The sequence below is a fragment of the Euprymna scolopes genome, chromosome 16, assembly GCF_053919585.1.
Source record: "Euprymna scolopes isolate OS-2025 chromosome 16, ASM5391958v1, whole genome shotgun sequence".
NCBI classification, from domain to species: Eukaryota; Metazoa; Mollusca; class Cephalopoda; order Sepiida; family Sepiolidae; genus Euprymna; species Euprymna scolopes.
Window position 1 is genome coordinate 29,751,034 of NC_136497.1, and position 22,067 is coordinate 29,773,100.

Below are 22,067 nucleotides of genomic sequence, written 5' to 3' on the forward strand. Positions count from 1 at the left end.
ATCAGTTTAGTATAAAATCAAATTTACAATTTAAAAAAATTGTAAATTTAGAAAATCTTAGCCATTTTATTAACTTAATGTTAATCACAATGTGTAGAATTTAAAACCCAGATCATGTCACTAACAATTACTTCCTGGAATAATTAAAGAGACTTGAAAGGCTATCGTTTAGTTTTACCTTTTATCATCAAGAGGATTACCAGTTTTAAATACAAACTATGGACTAGGCAAAGTACAGTTTTGATGTACAATTACCATACATTTTCTTGGAGAAACTATTTCTACCTGCTCAGACAGCTTATCTTTAATGCTGTGGTGATAATATTACTGGGTGAGGGCAACATCAGACTATCAGATTTTTTACTGGTTTTTTTTTTTTTTTTTTTTTTTTTAGGTTAAAGTATTCATCTGGTATAACCAATATGCAATCACAACATTATCACTGATTCTAATGTTGAGAACTCACCTCTTCCCTCAGAAAAGGTTATTGAATGCAATTCGTTTTGGAAGAGACTCCAAGACACTTGGCATTTTTAAATTGCATTTGAAGATCAAAGGGCAGTATTAGAGTTAGTTGAATCAATTCTTTTGCTGTAGCTGATGTAGCCCAGTAGTTCCAAAATCTGCTAGAGGCTGTATCAAAAAGTCAAAGTTTAATTTTAATTACACAGACATAATACAGACCTAATAAGTTACAGAGGATCTAGTTAGAAATGAAATCTTCCCTTTTTAGACAGTCATTGATGAGACAACACGAGTAACTTCAAATGGAAATTCATGCCTTCCCCCAGTGAAAAACTAGACTAGCATTTCCACCCCCTCTCCCTCCACACCAAGGAAAGAAAAAGGAACAAATTAGCATGTTAACATGGTGTTCATCCTGATATTGACCTGCACTATATCTCGACTTGTGGTAGCTTACATACCAATTCAAGATGTAATACAGGTCAGCATATGAAATATCTGAGAACGATTTGTAAATGTAAATATGAACACATGCCAAAAAACCACAAGAGAAATTTTATTTATTTTTTTTTTTACTCAAAAAACATTTTCAAAATATTCTTTTTGAAGAGAATATAAGTTTACAATCAGCAACTAGAAAAATGAATTTTGGAAGTTTAAGTCAAAATGATTGTGTAAGTAGAAGATGTTATAATACACAGGATCTGTTTTGAAATCCAATTGGTATGGAGGGGGGAAGGAACAAGATGTACATGAGAATTAAAATGGTTAAAATGCAAAATAGAAATCATGTTCTCATAAGTTAACAGTAATTGCTGGTTTGATTTTTTAATAGATTTTATTTTTTTTTTTGGATTTTCAGTTTTGTAATTTTTTTTTCATTTTTTGTTTTAAAAAGTGAACATGTTAGAAAGTAGCAGAGGCGCTTATTTTCAGTTACCCCTTGAAAGAAGGATTGTTTAACCATCAGGTTTTAGAAAGGACATTTTTTTTCTTCTCCAGAAATGAAAATTTACTTCAATTAGCAAGAAAGAAAAAAAGAAAAAAAAACATGTCAAACACTTCTAGAAAAGTTTACATGCAAAATAAAGGAGAAGAAAGTGTCTAATAAAAAATTAGAAATAAAGTTTAAACTCAAAACTTAAATTCTATAAAAAACAGAACTGGAGAATCACTCCTACAAAGTTAAATAAGTTAAGATGACTAAGTTCTAAATTTAGGAAAAACATCCATGATGGCAAACAATTCGCCTAGTTTCAAGGGGTCATTCAGTCTGAAAGGTCGTCATCATCAGCAATGGTGTAAGCCATGAAGATGAGGTCTCCAATGTTGGGAACCAAACTGTTACCAGGGAAAACAACTTCAAACCCCAAGAACATGAACGTCTTTATCAGAGAACCTGAAAGAGAGAAAAAAATCTAGATTAGAAATACAGAGATAAATTTCCAACTTCTTAAACTACTCGCACATTAAATTTAATTTCAAAAAGATCATTTTAGAGCCATTCCAGCAATTAGCAATACACCATTTTTTTCTCTAGCTCAAATAAACTCAAACATTGAAAAGAGCATTACAAACAGAATTTTTTTTTTTTTTTTTTAATTTGCTCATTAGAACTATAGTTATGAACATGCAAAGTATATATAAAAAAAATTTTTTTTTTTTTTAATTGTGTGGTTCACTGGACATTTTGCCTTAAGTCAGTCCTATTCAAATGCATATAGGCTTGCAACAGAAAATGGTAGGAAATTTACACCATTTACAAACTAACCCATCTTTAAAAAGCTTTATCTTCAGATCATCAAGATGAAGTTTTGAATATATACCACAAAGGTTCAGTTGGCATTATTTACTACCATCTCACTTAGTAACTTATGGACTAAGCATATTCCAGTTTCATTTTAACAGCTTTAAGTAGAAGCATAAAAACAGCTAAGAAAAATGGTAAGTAAGGCTTTATCATAGGAATTATTCTGATGGACTATCATTTGCCATTATAACATGAATAATCCAAGATGGCAACCATGACACGCTTCAAAGAAATTACTAACAAAATATGGCTTGTAGCAGATCAAATGAAAGGAAATTAGGATGATTAATTTCATTTTAACAGCTTCAAGTTACCATGACAATTATCAGGCAAGTTTCTACCACTAATTTCTTTATTTTTAAAGAATTGAAACTTCAGGAGACATCGCAGCCATTTTTCTTGTTCTCACGTAATGCTCAATACTTGTTTTTTTTTTAACAGAATAAACATTTACAAAAATTTATTGGAGGTAGAAGATTAACTTGCCTTTGGTAACATTTGTTTACTGACCATTTTTTCATACCTCTGGATTGTAAAACAAACCCAATAAAAGTTATTTTACTTAACTAGATAAGTGGTTTGTTATAACTCATTTAAAAGCATGGTCATTGTCAGTCATTCTTTTTCAAAGAATGAGAATTGAAAAATATTTTCCTTGTTTTCTAAACAAAATGAATACTTTTTCGTAAGTTAGTCAAACGTTTTGCTTACAGATTTTTTGTGTGCATCTTGACACAATTTCCTATTTATATGCAGTTGTCACTACAGATTTGTAACAGTTTTTATCCAATTCTTTTCAAATTTTAGGTTAAAAAAATTAACATTCACTATTAAGTAGCATTTGAAGACACTTTCTATCTTTATCTTTGTAATGCAAAGCGTAACTTTAAGGTATTCTAACTTTTGACTGGAAAGACTAAGTGGTCAAGTTCTGTAGCAAATACAATTTTTCTGATTAGCTAAAATCACTAGAAACGTTGACAGGTACGACTTGCGCTTAGAGTATTTATGTGAACACCCCAACTGCTTATTTGCAAAAAGTGATCTACCACCAGTGGGTATGATATGCTGGATAGTAGACTGGCCATTCATTTGAAATTTAATTCACAAAACTGCTAAAATTTTGCTTAGTGTTTTAAGAGGTTTACACAATTGTGTAAGTAGAATCTTTCAGTTTTGGAAGGGAATTTAGTATGGGTTTTAAACAATATCTACTTTTCATACTGAAAGTATTAAGAGACATTTGTTAAAAATTTTAATAAAGTAATGGCCATGCATTGTCATTCTTTGTTCAAGGTGCACTTTCATTACACAAAAATGAAAACCTAAACACATTCAAAAATTCATGAAAAAGACCATCACAAATAACTTGAAATATGGTAAAATTAAGGTTTCCAAAGAGAAGGGAGAGAAAAGACAAAATACAAGATGCAGAGAAGAAACTGGAAAGTGAAATAAATGATAGAAATCATGAATTTAGCTTTTTCTGAAAAACAAGATGCTGAATATTACTAAACAGATCTCATATTTCCAATTTTTAACATTGGAATCAGATAAAATATTGTGATGTCAAAATAGTTTAAACTTTTGGTGAAGCTGCTGTAATTACATAGCAATCTAATCTTATTCAGGCTTTGTCTAATGAGGCTTCATTTTATGAATAAAATCCTTAGTTCACAGCATGAGTAATCTAAAATATTTCAGGGTTTTAACAAAAAAGATTAAAGAGTAAAACTATTGAACTGCATGGAGAAACTAAACTAACATTTTGGCCATAATACTTCACAGCCTTCAGCTGCCATTAGTTTGAAATTTCTAGTTACAGGTGCAGGTTTGTTTTTTCAATGTTGAGCCTGGTCAGTACTAAATGGGTGAATAATTTGGGAATTTCAATGCTGCATGTGCTCTCTGCTCATCTCAGCATTATTTCTAGTAGTCTAACACTTCTTGCCACTAACTCCAGCAGTGCCAATTAAGGAGAGGTGTGGTTAGGATTATGCAACTCTTGCTTCAATAGAGTTATTTTTATACTTTTAACATAAATTCAAATAAAAATCTTTAAAAAATTTATTTCATAAACATAAAATTTCAAAAATAAACTTATTTTTGATTTGTTATTAAAAGTGCAAATAAAGACAAACTGGGTTTCTGAATTTGAGATGAGGATTGATTATTTGGATTCAGACTGTTCTCATCAAATCATTTTCACTTAGGACCTCTATTCAGTCATGGTTGATGGAACAACACCTTACTACCCTTGTTAAGTAAATAAAGAGCTCTGTTTAGGATTTTCTCCAAATTCCATGTTTGACACACTGAGCCTTAGGTTAGAGGTTACATTGACGAAAATGTGAAAATGAGAAGTGTAGTCGGACAAACCCAGGTAAGACTAATTGTGTTATTTTTATCTGTATAATTTTGTTAATGTTTATATTTTTCAATTATGTCCTTTTATATTTTATTTCAATAAATCGCTTCACAATAGAAATACTCAAAATGAAGGAACTGATTTGCCTGGTCACTGCTTCTAGCAGCAGCCATGCAAGAAATTAGGAATTATGTTAACTGACTATTACTGAATAATCTGAACATTATATAGCATTAATGAGTTTGAAGAAATTGGCCAAAATGTTCAACTGAAAACATGCTTTTTCAGCAAGTGCATACCAGGTTACAAAATCACACTGGCCAAACTACATCAACTACACTATAAAATGTTTCTGCACCCCCTATTCTTTAGATCCGACCCCAGTGACTACTGGATGTTTAGAGTCAAAAGAAAGCTTCTCCAGCTAAAGCTTTGGTCTCAGAAGATTTGTCTCCCTTCATTCGAGCTAAAGCAATCTTTCTATAAAAAGGCATCAAATCAGTGCATCACCCTAGATAACAGATGAAGCCTAGTTTTGCTGCAAGCTTATTTAGATCAGCAGCCTTATTGAATAGGTGTTAACTAAATTTTGGTAATATTTCCAAACCAGTATTTTCCAGACTTTTAGTGGTGCAATAAGTTCTGCAAATAAACTTATTCCGATTCATAATTTATGGTTTAATCAAGTGTAAATTCTATGTTTTCCTTATTGTATTTTAGTATTTTTTAAATATAAGTATTTTAGTCCTCAGTATATATATATTTGTTTACATAGATATATTTTCATTTTGAATTAAAAATATACTTAAAATGTACTTTTATTTAGATTATTGTCTTTAATATAAAGATTCTTAATGCTAGGATTAAAACGACTTATTTTTACTAGTCACATTCCAAATCCACTTAAGTCCAATTGCAAGACAACTCCTACTTCAGGGTACTACATTAGGTTTACTAAAAGATTACAATTGTGTACATATTTAAAATGAAAGGAAATTTTAGTCGCATGCATGACCTATTAACATGTATAGGTTATCTATTGTTACTTTACTGAAAACCAATCTCAATTACAATCTTTAATTGAAAATAAAATGTAACCATTTGTTTCAGTTTATTTTTGTTCAATATCACCTTAATATTTATTTTATGAATTACAACCATTGTTTATATAATCCCGTAATTTGGCATCCTGTTAATGATGCACTCTTACTGTTAATATCTTACACAATTCATAATTTGGCTATAATTTTAAGTTTTCTAAAATACATTACAGTAGATTTTATATATTTAAGCATAAAAAAAAACTCAAATATGTACCCCCCACACCACGTATCTGTTTACAGACTGCCTTTTTCATCATGTCCAGTGATTCTTTTATCATCAACACTTTGGTTTATACTCATTTCAGGTCATTACCACTTTGATAATCCATTATAATCTTCAGATAAGGCAAGATTTAAGTTCAGATTATAAAATTCTATTATACTTATGTAGATTTCACACCTAAACGGTTTCGCTTCACATTTTATCACCAGTGGTCGAATTTGCAGTTTAATTTTCATATTCTTGTAAAATTAATTACAAATCTTAAAATCGTGAACAAAGTTAAAGTTTATTATAAAATATTTTATGAAAATATATAACATAAGAGATGAATGCAAAATCCAATACATTGTTTTCCTGTCTAGAGAGTTACCCTCTCATGAGCATTGAAAAGCTCTGCAAGAAAAATACCTTATTAACTTTATATACATCATCTTGGAAGGCTGAACTGTTGTATGTTAAAAAAAAAAAAAAAAAGTTTTTGGTGAATTTGTTCCTTACATTTGATATGCTTTAAGATTTAAAGCAAGATATATCACTGTTGACTGAACAATAGCTTTATGCCAAACACTTAGTAAACGTGGTATTGTAGCAACTTCATATTAATTCTTAAATACAAATTTTAGCCAGTGGTTTCAGAAAAGGTGAAACTGACAGACTAATGATATCACACAGCCCTTCATAGCTGAAGATGACTAGTCAGGGTCGTGCTTTATCTTGCAGTGTTACAGCATTTCAGTGTGGAAAATTCCCCACAAGTAGTGCATGGGGAGTTACTAAGATTGTGCCTTTGGTAATGTTTTTGTTCAGACCTGGGTTTTATTTTTCCCTCTATTTCTGCCTTTGTGAAAGCTACTGCACCAGCAACTTCGGTCTGCTGTTAGACTGTCCCAATTTCATTACCTTTAGATAGCACTTTATCACATCCTTGTAGCAGAGTTTCTGCCCACCAATCTTTCTGAACCCATTTTCCATTTCTCTTACAATAGGTTTTGGGCGATGCGGTAGTTTTCTTTTCTGGTCACATATCCAGTCAACTGCAGTTGTGGTGGTGAGTACGATTTCTATGCTGTCCATGCTGGCTCTGTCGAGTACTTAAACATTTGGTATACAATCATTTCATTTTCATAATTTTTCTTTGGTGGCGCTGTTGTATCACTTCCAACCTCTTTATGGTTCCCGTTATGCACAATATGAATGAAGTTAATGAAAGACCATAGAAAGATCAAAAATGAAGGAACTTACTTCTATTGTTTCGGTCTCTACGGAAAAAGATAATTACGTTCTTGCATTGAAGTTTTTCTTCAGCAAATTCCAGCAAAGTAACCAGCCTGAAGAAATAAATATTGAAGGGTGGAAATAAATTTCAAAGCATACAAAATTTAAATGATACAAGAATGATTTGTTAGCTATTCGGAAATGTCAAATTTATGATATAACTATTCACAAATTAGGAATTAGAACTGTCCATTTCTTTTAATATAGTTTGTAAAATATTCTACTTCAAACAGATGAGACCCTGATAAGCACGACCAGTCTCGATTGGATCTGAATATAATAAAGGAGCTACTTTCCAAAACTAGTACCAAGTTAGAAGTTTCACTCTTTATTGCATTTTCACTCTAAACAAGACAGTAACTGTACATCAATGTGCTACTATCTGGAACAATTTACAGGGATACTATGTCAGAAGTTGAGCAGCAAAAGGTGTTTACATTACGTCTGATCTGCATGTGAGTGTAGTCAGGGAAGCAGGAACCCAGCAGGGAATTCCTAAGTCTAGCAATGCTTTAATACGAGAAAGTCAAAGCAAAATTGACCATATGCATTATGTCTTTTGTATTTTTGTTTTATTCTTAAAATGATTAAACTATCCAGGACTTACATTTTGTATTGCTCAATTAAATTGTTTTTATTTGTTACTTTTCTGGTACAGGTAACAAGTGTTTTTTTGGAATTATGCTGTAATGTACTACCAAGGACACAACTAGTGAAAATATTTCAAATAAAATTATGCCAACTCTAAAGATTTCACTTATAATCTCACTGCAACATGTAACAAAGGATCACATGTTATACATGTTACAGGAATTCAAATCGAACATTTAATGTGAAAATTAATATTTAACTGGAATGTTAAATTTAAAATACAAATTGCAATACCTATTTTGCAAAGTACCAACATAAATGTTGTTAGGGTATTCATCTGAAAGCCGAATCTTTCCAATGAAAAGATCAAATCTGATTAAGAATTAACCAAGCCCAGCAGTCTATTGATTCAGCATTCTGCATGACTATTTCAAGCCATGGCTCAAGTTAGTCACTTCTTCCATGAAATGAAACTAGTTTCATGAATTCGTCTTATTTACTAAAAGAAAAATGAGCCAAGCAGCAGGGTCTTTCTCCACAAAGAAAAAAAAAATACTTTCACCATGAATAAGGTTTGTAAAATTCTTAAGATCCAAGGTTTGGTTATTGAGAAAAGCACAAACAAATGGAAGTCAATTACTAGGTTCAATCCCTTTTTTAAGGGACCAATGTGACTAAATTTAAAGATGCCTTCCCAGAGGAGTTTGCTGAAAGAATATTTGACACCAAACTGAAGATTGAATATAGGCAGTAAGCAAAGATTTCAAGTCAATGAAAATCAACAGCTCTCAACCATAGTGTGGTATGAAGACACTAATTTATCACTCAAATCTTCCTCTTCCAGGCCTGTTGCAGAGATTATAAATGTATAACAGTATTTGAAAGAGTTCACCTCAGAATATCGCCAAAGACAATTGGCTGCCTTTCAAGATGAAAGGAACTATCAGCAACTTAGTTTTTACCATATTCATCCCCAGTAAAAAGAAAGCACTGCAATTCTTTGATTACTGAATGGATGTTTGCAAAACTTGCCTTGGCCTGCTATGTTTGTCAGCCTTTAACTTATTGCAAAGGACTTCAGTATTGCTTTATTTAGGAGGGGTGTAAGTAAAGTTTATTCAAAAAGAAATACATAGTGGTATAGAAAAAATACAAATACAGTGGAGAAAGACTTTCAATCTTTTAAATTTCTGCATATTTAAGACTAAATCATTAGACTTCAATTTATGGAATGGGTTGGAGTATTTTTGAAAGAAACTGGTCTACTTCTCAAAGTAGTTACTTACCCTTCTTTAGAACCTTCTGGTAAAATCCCTGAAGGAATTTCCACAAAGAGTTTCCCATCAACAAGCATAGTCTCCCAGGTGACCTCCAAACCTTCCACAACTTCCACCTTGAAGCACAAGTTCGAGGCAACTTGTGCTTTTGCCAAACTCCTTAGATGCCCAAAATATGAGCCTTTGGCATTGACAGTGGGCTCTTTTATGATCCCCACACCGCTGCCCTCTGCCACTTCTGACATGACGGCGTGGGGGGCGTCAGGAACACCACCGAGGCCCGCTACCGAGAGATATACAGTATCTCTCGGCTTCCCACCTGAAAACAGAAAATTAAGAGAAATTAAGTATAAATTTTAAACATTACCCAAGGAGAAGGATTAAAACTAAATATACAAATAAAAGTTAGCATATATACATCAGATGACAGATTAAACATACTCCAAACTTATCGGGTATTGAACAGATCATGTATAGATTTTAATAGAGAATAACAGGAAACAGATCAGCAAGGTCAACTGCATCCTGGTTGCCAGTTATTTTGGCTGTGGAAGATTAATGATATATCATGGTTCAAAAACAGAAATGGTAAGCAGTCAATTTGGAAACATGCAGTGGTGTTAAACTGGAGATATAAGCATCAACTTTAAAGATCACATTGAATGCTCATTAGAGTAGCCAACAAATAATCCCACATACCAGCAACTAATAGCAAAGTTGCCTCATTAGGAAGAATGACCTCAATTACAGTATCTACATCTGATTCCATGCGCACCGATGTGAGGTTCCTACACCTAGTTGATGTAACTTTCATTATATCCATAACTTGAACTCAAGCCTGCCAATACTGCAACATGATTCTGGTTTGTAGCCTTAGGATTTAAATCCTAAACAATCTGAGAGCCCACTACTATAGCTGCTTCTCGCAACCTAGTGTTGACCTTTCCGGCACCAAATCTTTCCTATAGTCATCTTGTCTATTCTAATATTTTACTGATTCTAACCGTAAATTGTAGATGGTGTTTAACAGAAATTTTGGTAACTTTGCAGTATAAGAACCATGCTATCATTGGAATATTCTGAGTGGTTTACAGAAAACGCTGGAAATTAAAGTTCAGTGAACCTGTTGCACAAATACTGGTCACTTTTTTAATGAAAAAGTCAGTACAAAGTGCTTTTAATGAAAAAAATTCCTTGAATGGATTAGTAATCTGGCATTTAGAAAAATGCAAAATGCTCAGCATCTTAAATGATTGGAACCTGATGAGCTGATGAGAAATTTAGAATTTGCTATTATGCTAGCTTGTGAAATTTAAAGAATTGCTGATCAGTCTGACCTTCAAAGATTCCACCCACCTTGTCAATACATTTTAAATACCAAATTTATGCAAGGAAGCAATCAAGTTTAATCTATAAACTCACATCAGATAGGCAACATTTACAAGCAGGAAATGTTTAAGATAAATTTGAAAAAGCCAATGTTTTGTACATAAATCTAGAAAGTTTAGCCTTGAGCTTTGTTACCCCCCATTAATTAGGTCAATATGGGAGATTGCCAATAGTTTCAAAATGAGTCATTTAGGTAAAGATTTAAACAGACGAGATAAAATATGTACTAAGACCATTTAAGTATAAAGGTTATCTATATCTATATATAAAAGGCAAAATGGCCGCGTAAGTTTCTGTATGTCCAGCAAAGGCTTTTTTTTTAGCATGTTTTAGAACTTTATATACTCTTAGATCATAATAGCTACGATTTGCAAAGGGATGTCATCTCTAGATTTATTATGAGATAATTCACATTATTCCACCCTCGTGTTGTCTTTCTCATAAATAAAGCAAACTCAGCAATGCAAGGCATCAGAGGCCTTTTATGCCGGGACATCTTGAAAGCAATTAGCTTTGATCAATGTGGGGAAACCCTTCATATCGGACAATTGTATTTCATTTGAGAATCTCAGGTCCACTTTGTCCTGGAATGGTACTATAAGTGATACTTTATACAAAAAAAAAAAAAAAAAAAAAAAAGCCCTTTCTCATAACCAGATTCTAAAACACTTATGGCAATGTTTTAAATCTGGTTCAAACCAGCTTAACATGCTCAAGATGACATCCAATGGATTTAAATCCTTAGGTCTAATTGCTTTAATAAAAGCAAGGACTAGACCTTCAAAATTGGAAATTTTTAGTTTAACAGGGCTCTACATTGCAAGTGAAATAATCGCATTTACAAGCGGTTCTTCAAAGTGGCGACTAGAAATAATAAAACGCTTATCTTTTGCGATTGTATTTCTTTCAGACAATCTTCCAAAGCTCATTACTGAATGAAAAATTTTTTCAACTTGTTTTTTATGAAATGAACAGTATTAAATTCTTTAAAATATTAGAACAATACTTTTTCTTTAACAAAGGTTGTAAAAAAATATCTGAAGAAATTAGAATGTTTATACCTTCAAGTATCAACATAAAATTTGTTGATTTAGAATTACACTTATTTATAAAAAAAATGTTTATGATGACAGAACTACTAAGATGTCATTCTAAAAATCATGAGTTTTGCTAGTAACTTTTCTATTTGGCTAATAAACGAAAATATTTAATTGTCAAGGTCAACTAAAGATAAACAGGGCTCTATGGACAAATTTAAGATTTGTATCTAAATTTAAATAATTTTAGAAACTAAAGACTTGTTTCCAGGATACAAAACATTTAGACTTCATATATTCATGAGATGCGTAACCTCTTGATTCATAACTACTACCACTATTGTTTGTTACAGTTTTCTACAGATAGGTAGAGACATTCTAAAAAAGTTAAAATCTTCACTTCCATATATTTAAAAGTTGGTACTTGTGCAGAGAACAGTTTTTTCCAGCTGTTGCCTTGACAGCTTTTAGCAACTGATGTAAAGCATCTAAATATGCCGAGTGATCAAATTTTTTAAATTTAAGAAAAATCTTAAGAGTGGAACCGGTGGATATTCCACAGCAGACTTTCATATGTAAAATGTTGATCTTGGCATCCTCTGAATGTTCCGCATAAATGGACATGCCCTGATATTGTAGCTCTTGTTAAAACTGCAAAAGTATTTATCTAAGCTGCAGATTGTATATATTAGAGTGAATTTTCTATCAATTCTTATAAAATTGATTTCAAAAATAAAAATCATGTGACTTTGGTGCAAACAAACTTAAAGTGTGCATGTATCACACACAGCATTAAAAATTAAAATACAGTACAGTATATAATACACATGTATATAATCAAATAACGCCACAAGACAGGGCAAATACCATAATCAGGGTCCAGAAAAACATTGTATTCCACATTGTAATCTGAAACGTATCAGGAGTCACAACATCCCAGATTCTGTGAGCATATACAACTTAGGGCCTTCAGCTATAAATCGAAATCAAAATTTTCGAAGACTTCATAAGTTAATACAATGTTGTGAGACAACACATTTTTCCAATTTCAAGACAAGGAAGGCCACTGCCTACAAACTAATATTTCTCATTTTATTAACTACTAGCATGGGTACCTGGCGTTGCCTGGGTTGACATGAGGTTCCGTATGAAACATGCCTGCTATACTAATCAGTTTCATCATGGGTGATGGATACCACACAATTTCAAAATTAAAATGGATAAAATCATGTAAACGTACCCCCCCACCCCCCAAAAAAGTATCTGATACCCTCCAGATATTTTGGCAGAAGGGATCACTGTCCTAAGAAAACTCACGATTTTGTGAACGTAAACGTTTAATGCATGCATTTTTTTTTTATTTTGATAAATGTAGTTTAGCGGCGTAAGTTGCCAGACAAAAAATTTTTTATATAAAAAAACAGGCTGAAATAAAACCAGAAATTTTTTTTTTTATTTATATTTATTATTCGAGGCCGCTATATTGCTTTTAAAATTTGGCCTAAGGTTTGGCAGATTGGCCTTTTTAAGCTCTTTCATGAACTACGTTTTTGGCCGCCATATTTTTTTTTTTGTAATGATAGAGCATAGAAAAGGCCAAATTTGACCTTAAATAAGCCAATCTGCCAAACCTAAAAAAGACCAAATTTTAAACATGTAAGGCATGCACATTTAGTCTAATAAAAAAATTAGAAAAAACAAAAATGTTTTATTTCAGGCTTTGGGTCTAATGTTTTATATAAAAAGTTTAATTTGTCAAATAATTTATGCTGCTAAACCTTTATTTTTTTGTAAGGGCACTTTTTACTGGCTTTTTTGTAAATAAAGGAAATTTTAGATTTGCTTTTGGGGGGGGGGGGGGCTTTTCGATGTCGTTTTATGTTTCTAATGTGATCCCCCCCCCCCCCAAAAAAAAATTGAATGTCATATTTTGGACATTGTTTTGTTTATTAAATTGTTAGGTGAAAGTAGAGAATGGTCTAAAAAAAAAAAAAAATAAATAATCATTTTATGTTTCACATTGTTATTCACCCCCCCTCCCTCTCAATCGCCAAACTTTAAAAATGGCTAGGTGACAGGTCTCAAACGCTTAGTAGCCAAAAAGTGGGTGCTCATTTTACGTTAAATTTACACAGAAAAGTGATCCCCACTCTAAAATTTTTTTTTCAAAACTTAATTTTTTTTGCACTTATGCAAACTAATGTTTATAAAACTGTTTAAATGTATTAGGCTGGGGGAGGGGCTTTGGGGGGGGTTAAACATTGCTGAATCACGTCAGAGTTACCTTTTTAATTAAAAAATTGAATTTGTAATCGATGAAATTAATGCAAAAAAGAAGAGTAAATTGTGGAATTTAAGGGGGGGGCATTTTTTAGGTATTAAATGACGCTGAATTACGTGGTAAAAATTAAAAATCTTTTCAATTTTATAAGCGTTTTTATTTTGATCTTTAAAAAATATCAAAAATAAAAGCCGAACATTTTCTATCCACAGGAAAATTTTTCCAGCTAGAAATTTAATGAAATTATCAAATGATATTTGGTAAACGCTTTATGGATAGTATCTAGGGACAAATAACTCTAAAAGTGTTACTGTGGGAAATATTAATTCCAAAATAAATTATCAATATAATTGTTTAAAATTTAATAAACTTTAAATAGAATACTTAAAATAGTTCTCTGTAAAAACATTAACTACGATACCGCAATCTAAAATTTTAGTAAAATCAATTTTTAACGTCATATGCAAATAAGGTGATCTCTTAATTTTATATTTTTCCAAGTATCGTACTTATATATAGAAAAAGATTAAAGACACGTTTTGTATATATATTAATCAAATTGTGAACAAACAGGAATAATTGATAGATTATCTGCTGCATTAGCAGAGCAGGAGGTCATCATATTTCAAACAGAATATGACTAATAGAGCAAAGTAACATTCATGGAAAAATTGATCATTTTCTGCATAAGTACCAGAAAACAATTGGATGTGTACTAATTTTAGCCGATTACAAAAAGTTTCGGAATGTAAATTATAGATAACAGGAGGGGGGGGGGTAATATAAATTTTGAATAATAGACAGGTTACAATTTCTTTTAAAAACAGGAAAAAGTTTTCCTCCCACATTAAGAAAATGTAAATTTAAATTAATGATCCATTTTTAGAATGCTCCTACCACTCAAATATAAAATTTTCTTTGATCCAAGAGCTCTCAACTAAAGCTGCAGAGCTAGTTTTTAAGAGTCAGATTCTAGAACATCTGAAGAGGGACTTTGGAATTTTAGGAGTCAGACCTTACTCCTAAAGACAAGTTCTAAACATTAAAGGTTTGTATTTAATATTTTACATTTCGTTTTTAATGAAATGTATTTCACATTTTCATTTTATATTCAAGAAATGAGATTAATACAAATCAGATTATCTAAATCAGTAATCGTTTTGCCCTATGCGATTTCTGTAGAAAATTACAGGTAAAAGGAAGGTTAGATAAAATGAAACATCTGCTATAAACCCAGAAGTCAGATTTGATTTCAAATAAATTTGGTATGAAGATAAGTTATGTAAACTGGGTCTCGGAAAAAAAAAAAAAAAAAAAAATTCATACAAGACCAAATACAACATTTGACATTAAAGTGGATCTCTAAATTGTCATCAAATTTAAAATTAAAAATATGGGATCAAACTTAACCGGTATTCTGATACTATGCATTTGCACTAAAAAGTTTTCAAAAACAAATATAGTTCAATATACAGAATGTCTGAAAATTAATAAATTATCAAATTAGTTCATTTTTGGACACCCTGTAGAAAAATAGAAATTTAAAGATACAAAATTACAAAACCTTATCACTGGTCAACAGATTTTTGGTAACACCAAAGAACATTAAGGTTCAATATTTTTGGTTAAACAGAAATTCAAACTAAACTATAAGGCAATTAAATTTAAATTTAAATAAAGATAAATTATAAGCATTTTCAGAATGCAAGGAACCGTGGCATAGTGGATAAAGTACCTGGTAAAATTGTTGCAAATTACATTTTAGAATGAAAAGGTGCAGTGCAGGAAACACTCAAATAGAAAATCATGAATTGCTTAGGATTTCTACCCAGTCATGGCATACAGAATGAGAGCATACTAGTCCCACGGATTACATAAAAGGGTTCAATCTGAAAATTCAACGCAGATTCGATACACCTGGAAAAAGTCTGAGATTACATCAATTGAAACTGAAAATAACTTGAGATGAGACAAGAAGGCTTAAGAATCCAAACTCTTAAATTGAAATATTTTCAGATTTCAAATGCTTTAGACTTACAATTAACAGATAAAATGTGACAAATTAAATTTTCACTAGTTAATGTCTGGCAGATGAAAGGTTATATTAAAAATAAAAAAAAAGTTTCATGGGGAAAATGGAAAACTTCTGTTCATGTGTCATCAGCTTAATACTCCTCATTACCATAGTAAATTGGATTAAGATTAGTCTTATCAATAAGATGAGATTAGTCTGCAACTGATTGAATCAAAATATTTACATGTATTTCCAAATATTTACATCATGAAAAATAGTGGATGTACTACAAATTAAACTAGATCTGATCTTTAAAGTGGGCAGAATAGGAGACTATGGCCACATTGAGAGAATGAGATTTAGAACAGTTGAGATAACCGGTTCAGTTCACATGAGAAGTGATAGAGTACTTGAGAAATAAGGATAAATTTAAGTCGTCCAACACATGTCATGTTAAAAAACAATTCAATTGACATCCTTGTATGGAAAAGGAGTTAGTCTACTCCTTTGAAGTTAAAAGCACAAGGCAAATAAATTGAAATAAAAACAATCCAGCAATCAAGGTTTGAAACATCACTTGGTTAGTATTTAAGAGTAAAATTTGTAATCCCTAGGACTTAACTTTCATTTTAAAGTAAGTCTGCCTCAATTTGAGATTACTCAAAACTGAAAGTGTCTACACCTGCATACATTATCCTTTGAAAATCAGCTTGTAGATTTTCTAGTAAATTCCTTTCTCCACTTGAAAGTGAGCAAGTAATATAAGCTCATTGTAACATCTAGCCATTAAAGTAGAGTTTCAATCAGCAATTCTATATTTTTAATATTGAACAGCATTATATATCAGATAAGATCAGTTAATAGTTTGTTCATAAGTGAAGGACAACTGAATTTATTGGTCAGCTTATTTTCAAGCAAAGTCGCCAGCAACAGATGGAAACGCGAGATTGGCAACAGCTGAGAATAAGTGAAGCAGTTACTTCCCTTCAATTGCTTACATTTCTAAAGTAATGAACGACTTCATGACTTTTCAGCAATATTCATAAGTCACTTGGGGAAGGGAGCGGGAGTCATACACAAGTCAGCTGATATTCGCTTGGATACGGACAAATTATCTCCCTTTGTAAAACAAGGAGTAGCTTTTTATACAGATCTTGAGAGAATCCATTTTCATAGACAATCACAGTAACCCTTTTATGTCTATGAAAAGGAAAAGCATAAAACAAAATTTATTCAGTTCTTTTTATAATCAGTCAAAATAAAATCCTTTGTGCAAAGCAAAGATTTAAGGGTAATTCCATATTTTGAGAAAGTAGATGCAGGTTGTAAATGATATAGAACAATTTGAAAACTTAGGTAACCATCGTGTTGCCAAGCATACATTGCATTTACTTTCATTCTCTTCATTAAAGACATTTGAGATACAAGAGCCTACTGTGATTAAGAGAAATACTTATAACTGCATCCTAATGGGGAGTTGCTCTCATTGTCAGTCTTTTTAGATAGAATGGGTTGGACAATTGTTTGTTGGATGTCAGAACAAGTTTATAAATAGACCGTTAGCCAAGTCTTCCTTGCATCCAGCTTAGTATAAATTTAAATATCAAGTTCATATTCTTCCCTAATAGAATTTGCTCAACGGTTTTCTACATTTAATTTATATTGCAGTTCCGTGCATGCAATAAAACTCTACAAAATGTGATGGTGAAGTACTTAATCTCATCTTGAAGAAAATTAAGACGCTTAATTTAAGCACATTAAAGATTTAAAAATTCTGAATTTTTAACTGATACAAAGATTAAAGAACAAGTTTTACATAAATCATAACTCATTGATAAACAAGCAGTCTAAGCATTAAACATAACGGTAATTGTTAAAGAGATTCAACCAACTTAGGTCTTACATGCTCAAGCATTACCGCCGAGACAGGAGGGCTTGATATCAGATTCCTTTGGAGAATGCAAAAAGACCAGACTCGTTCCCTTTTGGAGAGCTGAATTTTCCAACTAATCAAAGAGTTTTTTTTTTCCCCCACAGCAGACTCAAATATCCAGAAGAAAAAATGGTACTCATGAAAGATCATATAATGTACTATCGTACAAACAGGGATTAATTTTGTTAAAATCTGACAAATCAAGTGGAAATTGATTTTTATATATTAAAGTTGCAGATAAAGTCTTAGAATATGAAAATAAAATCATAAATTATAAATGTTAAGGATTTATAGTTTCATTTTAGTGCTCGATAAGAGCAGAACTTAGTAATAAAAATTACTGTCAAGTGAGATACAAGCATCTGTTCCATTCCATCAGTTGATAGGTTTGCAAAAATTGAAGCAGAAAGACTTATCAAACTCGTTCAAGTAAGCTAAGATTTTTTACATACATCTCAAAGATCATAATTATATAGGTAAGATATGCATATTAGCTTCACAGGTAGGTTACAATATGCATGAAAGAAGCCAAGATGTAATGATGTATGTCAGAAATTACGAAAAACCAGACCCATTTGTCACATTCACTTCAAATCCAAAGTGAAAGAAACTAATGAACTTCTCCCTGGACAAACATCAAGCAACAAAATCTAGTGGCCAGAACATTTTGCCTGAAGTGATGAATCTGATAAAATCAGAAATCTTTGGCCCACTACGATACTACATGTACACAATTGAGTACAGAAAAAAAAAAAAAAAAAAAAAAAAATCCATTTTAATAGATTCGAATTGAACTTATTTGAAATTCGAAAGTCACAGTGCATAGACCTTGTAATATATAGAGAAATTAACCTTGCATGGTTAATGACCAATGTACAAAAATATATCCTAAAAACTTTCAAGTGGAAAGTTTAGCAAGGATGGTTATCCATCTTATAGAAGATCTCTTAAAGACTGGCTTTAAAAACTATGGTTGACAGACATTAAATTGACAATAGGTGAGATTGTACCTTATCTTTTAAATACATGCTATGCTCACATAAATGAATTTTACAATTCTGTGGAATCAAATGTTTGCAAATACATAATCAGGGATCTGATGCAGCTATGCTTTCCTTACAAGAAAAATGTTAGTAATGAAGTTAATATGAACTTGGTAAATACATCGACACTAAGAAAGCATTTTGAAAGGCATTCTCCAATCAACAGATTGCAGTTCATTTTGAAAATTATCAGGGTTTATTTCATAAGTAATGCTGGCCAAGTTGAGATACAACTCTTGCATTTTTTTAATTGTGTGAAGATAATTTTGCAAAAACCTCAATCAGGTTCCATCTTATTACACAACATGCAGAGAAAACAAGCTGATGTTCAGGGTCATCAAATTTGACACTACAATTGGAAGAGTAGACTGCACCCACATCAAAGTCATGAAATAAGAGGACGACTTCATTTTCATTTCTAAGATCTATTGATTGATAGACTGTTGGCAAATAGTTTTTACATGGTTTTACATTTAAGAAACTGAAATGGGCCAATGGGTGCGGATAATAGAATCTACGTTTTTTATTTTTTATTTTAGAAAAGCAGAAAAAGTATTTTGTTAGTCATTGAGCTAAGGACAAAGTTTACATGACAAAATGTTTTACAGAGTTTGACTTTCATATTTTGCTTTGGTTTAGATTAAATTTGAAGTTATTTCTTTACACACCCTCCCTTTTCATACAGAGTCCATTTTTGAAGGAAGGATACATTACTTACCATGAAGTAAATAATAGGGGCATAAAACCATTGTCAAAATTTTAAGACAAAAACCAAAATTCTAAACAAATTTTTTTTAAAGATTTAAATTCCAAGATATGAAGTCTAAAACGATTTTTGAGTAAGGTTTTCCAATTAAAAAATATTTTCATATAATGACTATTGGAATTAAAATAAATTTAACTACACCTTAAGATTTTAATTGTTAAAAAGGTTTATTTCGGGGGGGGGGGTCAATTTGATTTTAGCAAATATTTAAAAATGTACGGAGATCTCCAATTAATAAAATTGGGCCATAGCAGAAAAAACGCAGTTTCCTGGATTCAATTAAGAAAACTAGGGCCTTCCGGAAAAAGTGTGCACAATTACACGTAGACACAAAATTACGTGGCTGATTTTGTCAAATGGTGATTTTACAAAAAATTTCACATCCTTTTTATCCTGGACCCCCAAAATCAGATTAGACCAATCTTGTAATGATCGATCTTTTTTGCGATGGGAGTATGGTTCTGACTGCAGTTCTAAGAGGAACACCTTCCCAGGTATTGCCTTGAAGTCAATTGCTAATCACTTGAGGCGTCCACACTGGAGAATACCGACGGGGCTGCGGCTGCCAAGATACTTTTTGCAGGTCATAGTGCCACTCCTAGGGGACGCTGACTTCAATCCTATTTTCCGGCCCTAGTGTTAATTCTTGCAGTAAGAAAGAACTAAATACCTCCCACTTACTGATCCGCGCTATTTTTTTTTTTAAATCGTATTTCCAAGTTTAATTTTATGTTGTTTTTTTTTTTTATTATTATTATTCAATTGTAAGATTAAAGTATAGAATAGGTACAAAAACATCCCATGTTAATGGGCTTTTAAATAACGTTATTTCAGCACGGATCAAGAAGTGCACCGGGCACCGCAACCGCACCAGGCGCACACCTCCAGCACCAGCACCACTGTTACCCAAATCTTAATAAATTTTCTGGGATAGAAATGCATTCCAGGCTTGAAGTTAAGGTACTTGTACAGTTTAATCAAGACATTAAAAAAAAAAAATGAAAATATCGAGAAAAAAAAAAAAAAAAAAAAAAAAAAAAAAAAAAAAAAATCACGTCATTTTATGAAGTAGTTTGTTTTTTTACAGCGATAAAAAAATTATGATACCGAGCAAAAGGTTCGATTTTTAGGGAGACAAGTTAGTATTAGAGACGGGGAGTGTTGGCGTGGAGTTATCTCCCCGTGGCGTGTTTAATTCCATAATGTTAAGCTGTAAAAAAAAAAAAAAAAAAAAAAAAAAAATTCGGAGATCTTCAGTCCGAAACGGATACGTATAACAACCTTCGATATTTTCATTTTTTAAGGTCTTGATTAAACTGTACAAGTACCAAAGTTAAAATTGCATTATAGAAAAGTGTAACGTCATTAGACCCTCATTAGTGTTCAAATCAACAAGTTGAAAAAATTAAATTTACATTTAGGAATGGGTATTTATACACAACTATTACCGAAAAATACGTTAGAGTTTAAAATCAGGAAATTTAATTAAAAACTCATTTTAGGATTTTAAGTTAAAGAGATTTTTGTAATGCATTAGTATGTCGCTGTGAATTCAAACCACGTTTAGCATTCACCATCTTTAGATATAAAGAAGGAATTTAGATTGATGCAGATGCCAATGCCCCTCACCCTCAAGAAAAAAAAAGGTAAAAACTAGCGTTTTTTTAGATTTTGTAGAACAAGGATAGGGCGTTCCACTGCATAGCCAGCGACTCTTATGGAACGTTCAATATAATGGCTACTTTTACAATTATAAAAGAAAATACAGATGCGAAAGTAGATGCATGTATTTCAGGCGATTCTTAGCAACTCTAGAAATTCTATTTTTAAAAATTTCTACATAAAAATTCCAAAAAAGTCTTTAAAAGCTAGAAACGGGTTATTAATGAAAGATTCAGTTTATAAAATGGAATAGTTTTTCATAAACACTAGTTAACAGCTGTACGAAAGCTTTTATTAAAAGCTAAGTACGCAAATATTTTTATGGACATTCGATATTTGTTTATCACACAAAGCGTTCGATTAGTTGAAGTTTTGTAACTAATAAATTATACAAACGCACAACAATAAGAAATTGGTGAATCAAAATAACAGGCGACTCGAAGTCCGCAAACAGTGGGAGAAAAAAAAAATCGCGTTATACAGAATTTTTTTTGCATATGTTACGATTTCACTATTTCATAAATATATTTTATTATAAAAATATTTTTTCTATACAAAAAAAAAAAAAAAAAAAAAAAAAAAAAAAAAAAGAAGAAATATCCAGATACTGTTTGCTGCGGAGTTAAGAGTCGCCTGTACTTATTTTACCGACTAATTTAAGATCTTTTAATACAACTGCTGTAGCAAAAAGTGTTTATACGGAAAACCAAAAATTAAGGTTTGAATGGAAAGGGGCGGGTCCGATTCCTATTTAATTGCTTTCCACGAGAGCTAAATTAGACACAAGGTCGTTTTTCATGAGTATTTTCCGAAAAGAGACTTTAGACTGC

At 31.6% G+C, this 22,067-nt stretch overlaps 1 protein-coding gene across 1 annotated transcript in view; it reads right to left on the reverse strand.

Moving 5' to 3' along the window:
- Positions 1-1,008: 1,008 nt before the first annotated feature.
- The window catches only part of LOC145295915 (ornithine decarboxylase antizyme 2-like), a 23,668-nt gene continuing 2,609 nt past the window's right edge, over positions 1,009-22,067 (reverse strand). Inside the window, exons 2-4 of the mRNA XM_080141686.1 lie at positions 9,122-9,431; positions 7,212-7,297; positions 1,009-1,864 (exon numbers count right to left, since the gene is read on the reverse strand). Coding sequence (XP_079997812.1) covers positions 1,734-1,864; positions 7,212-7,297; positions 9,122-9,357 — 453 coding nt within the window. The 5' untranslated portion in view covers positions 9,358-9,431 and the 3' untranslated portion in view covers positions 1,009-1,733. The remainder of the gene's footprint in view (positions 1,865-7,211; positions 7,298-9,121; positions 9,432-22,067) is intronic.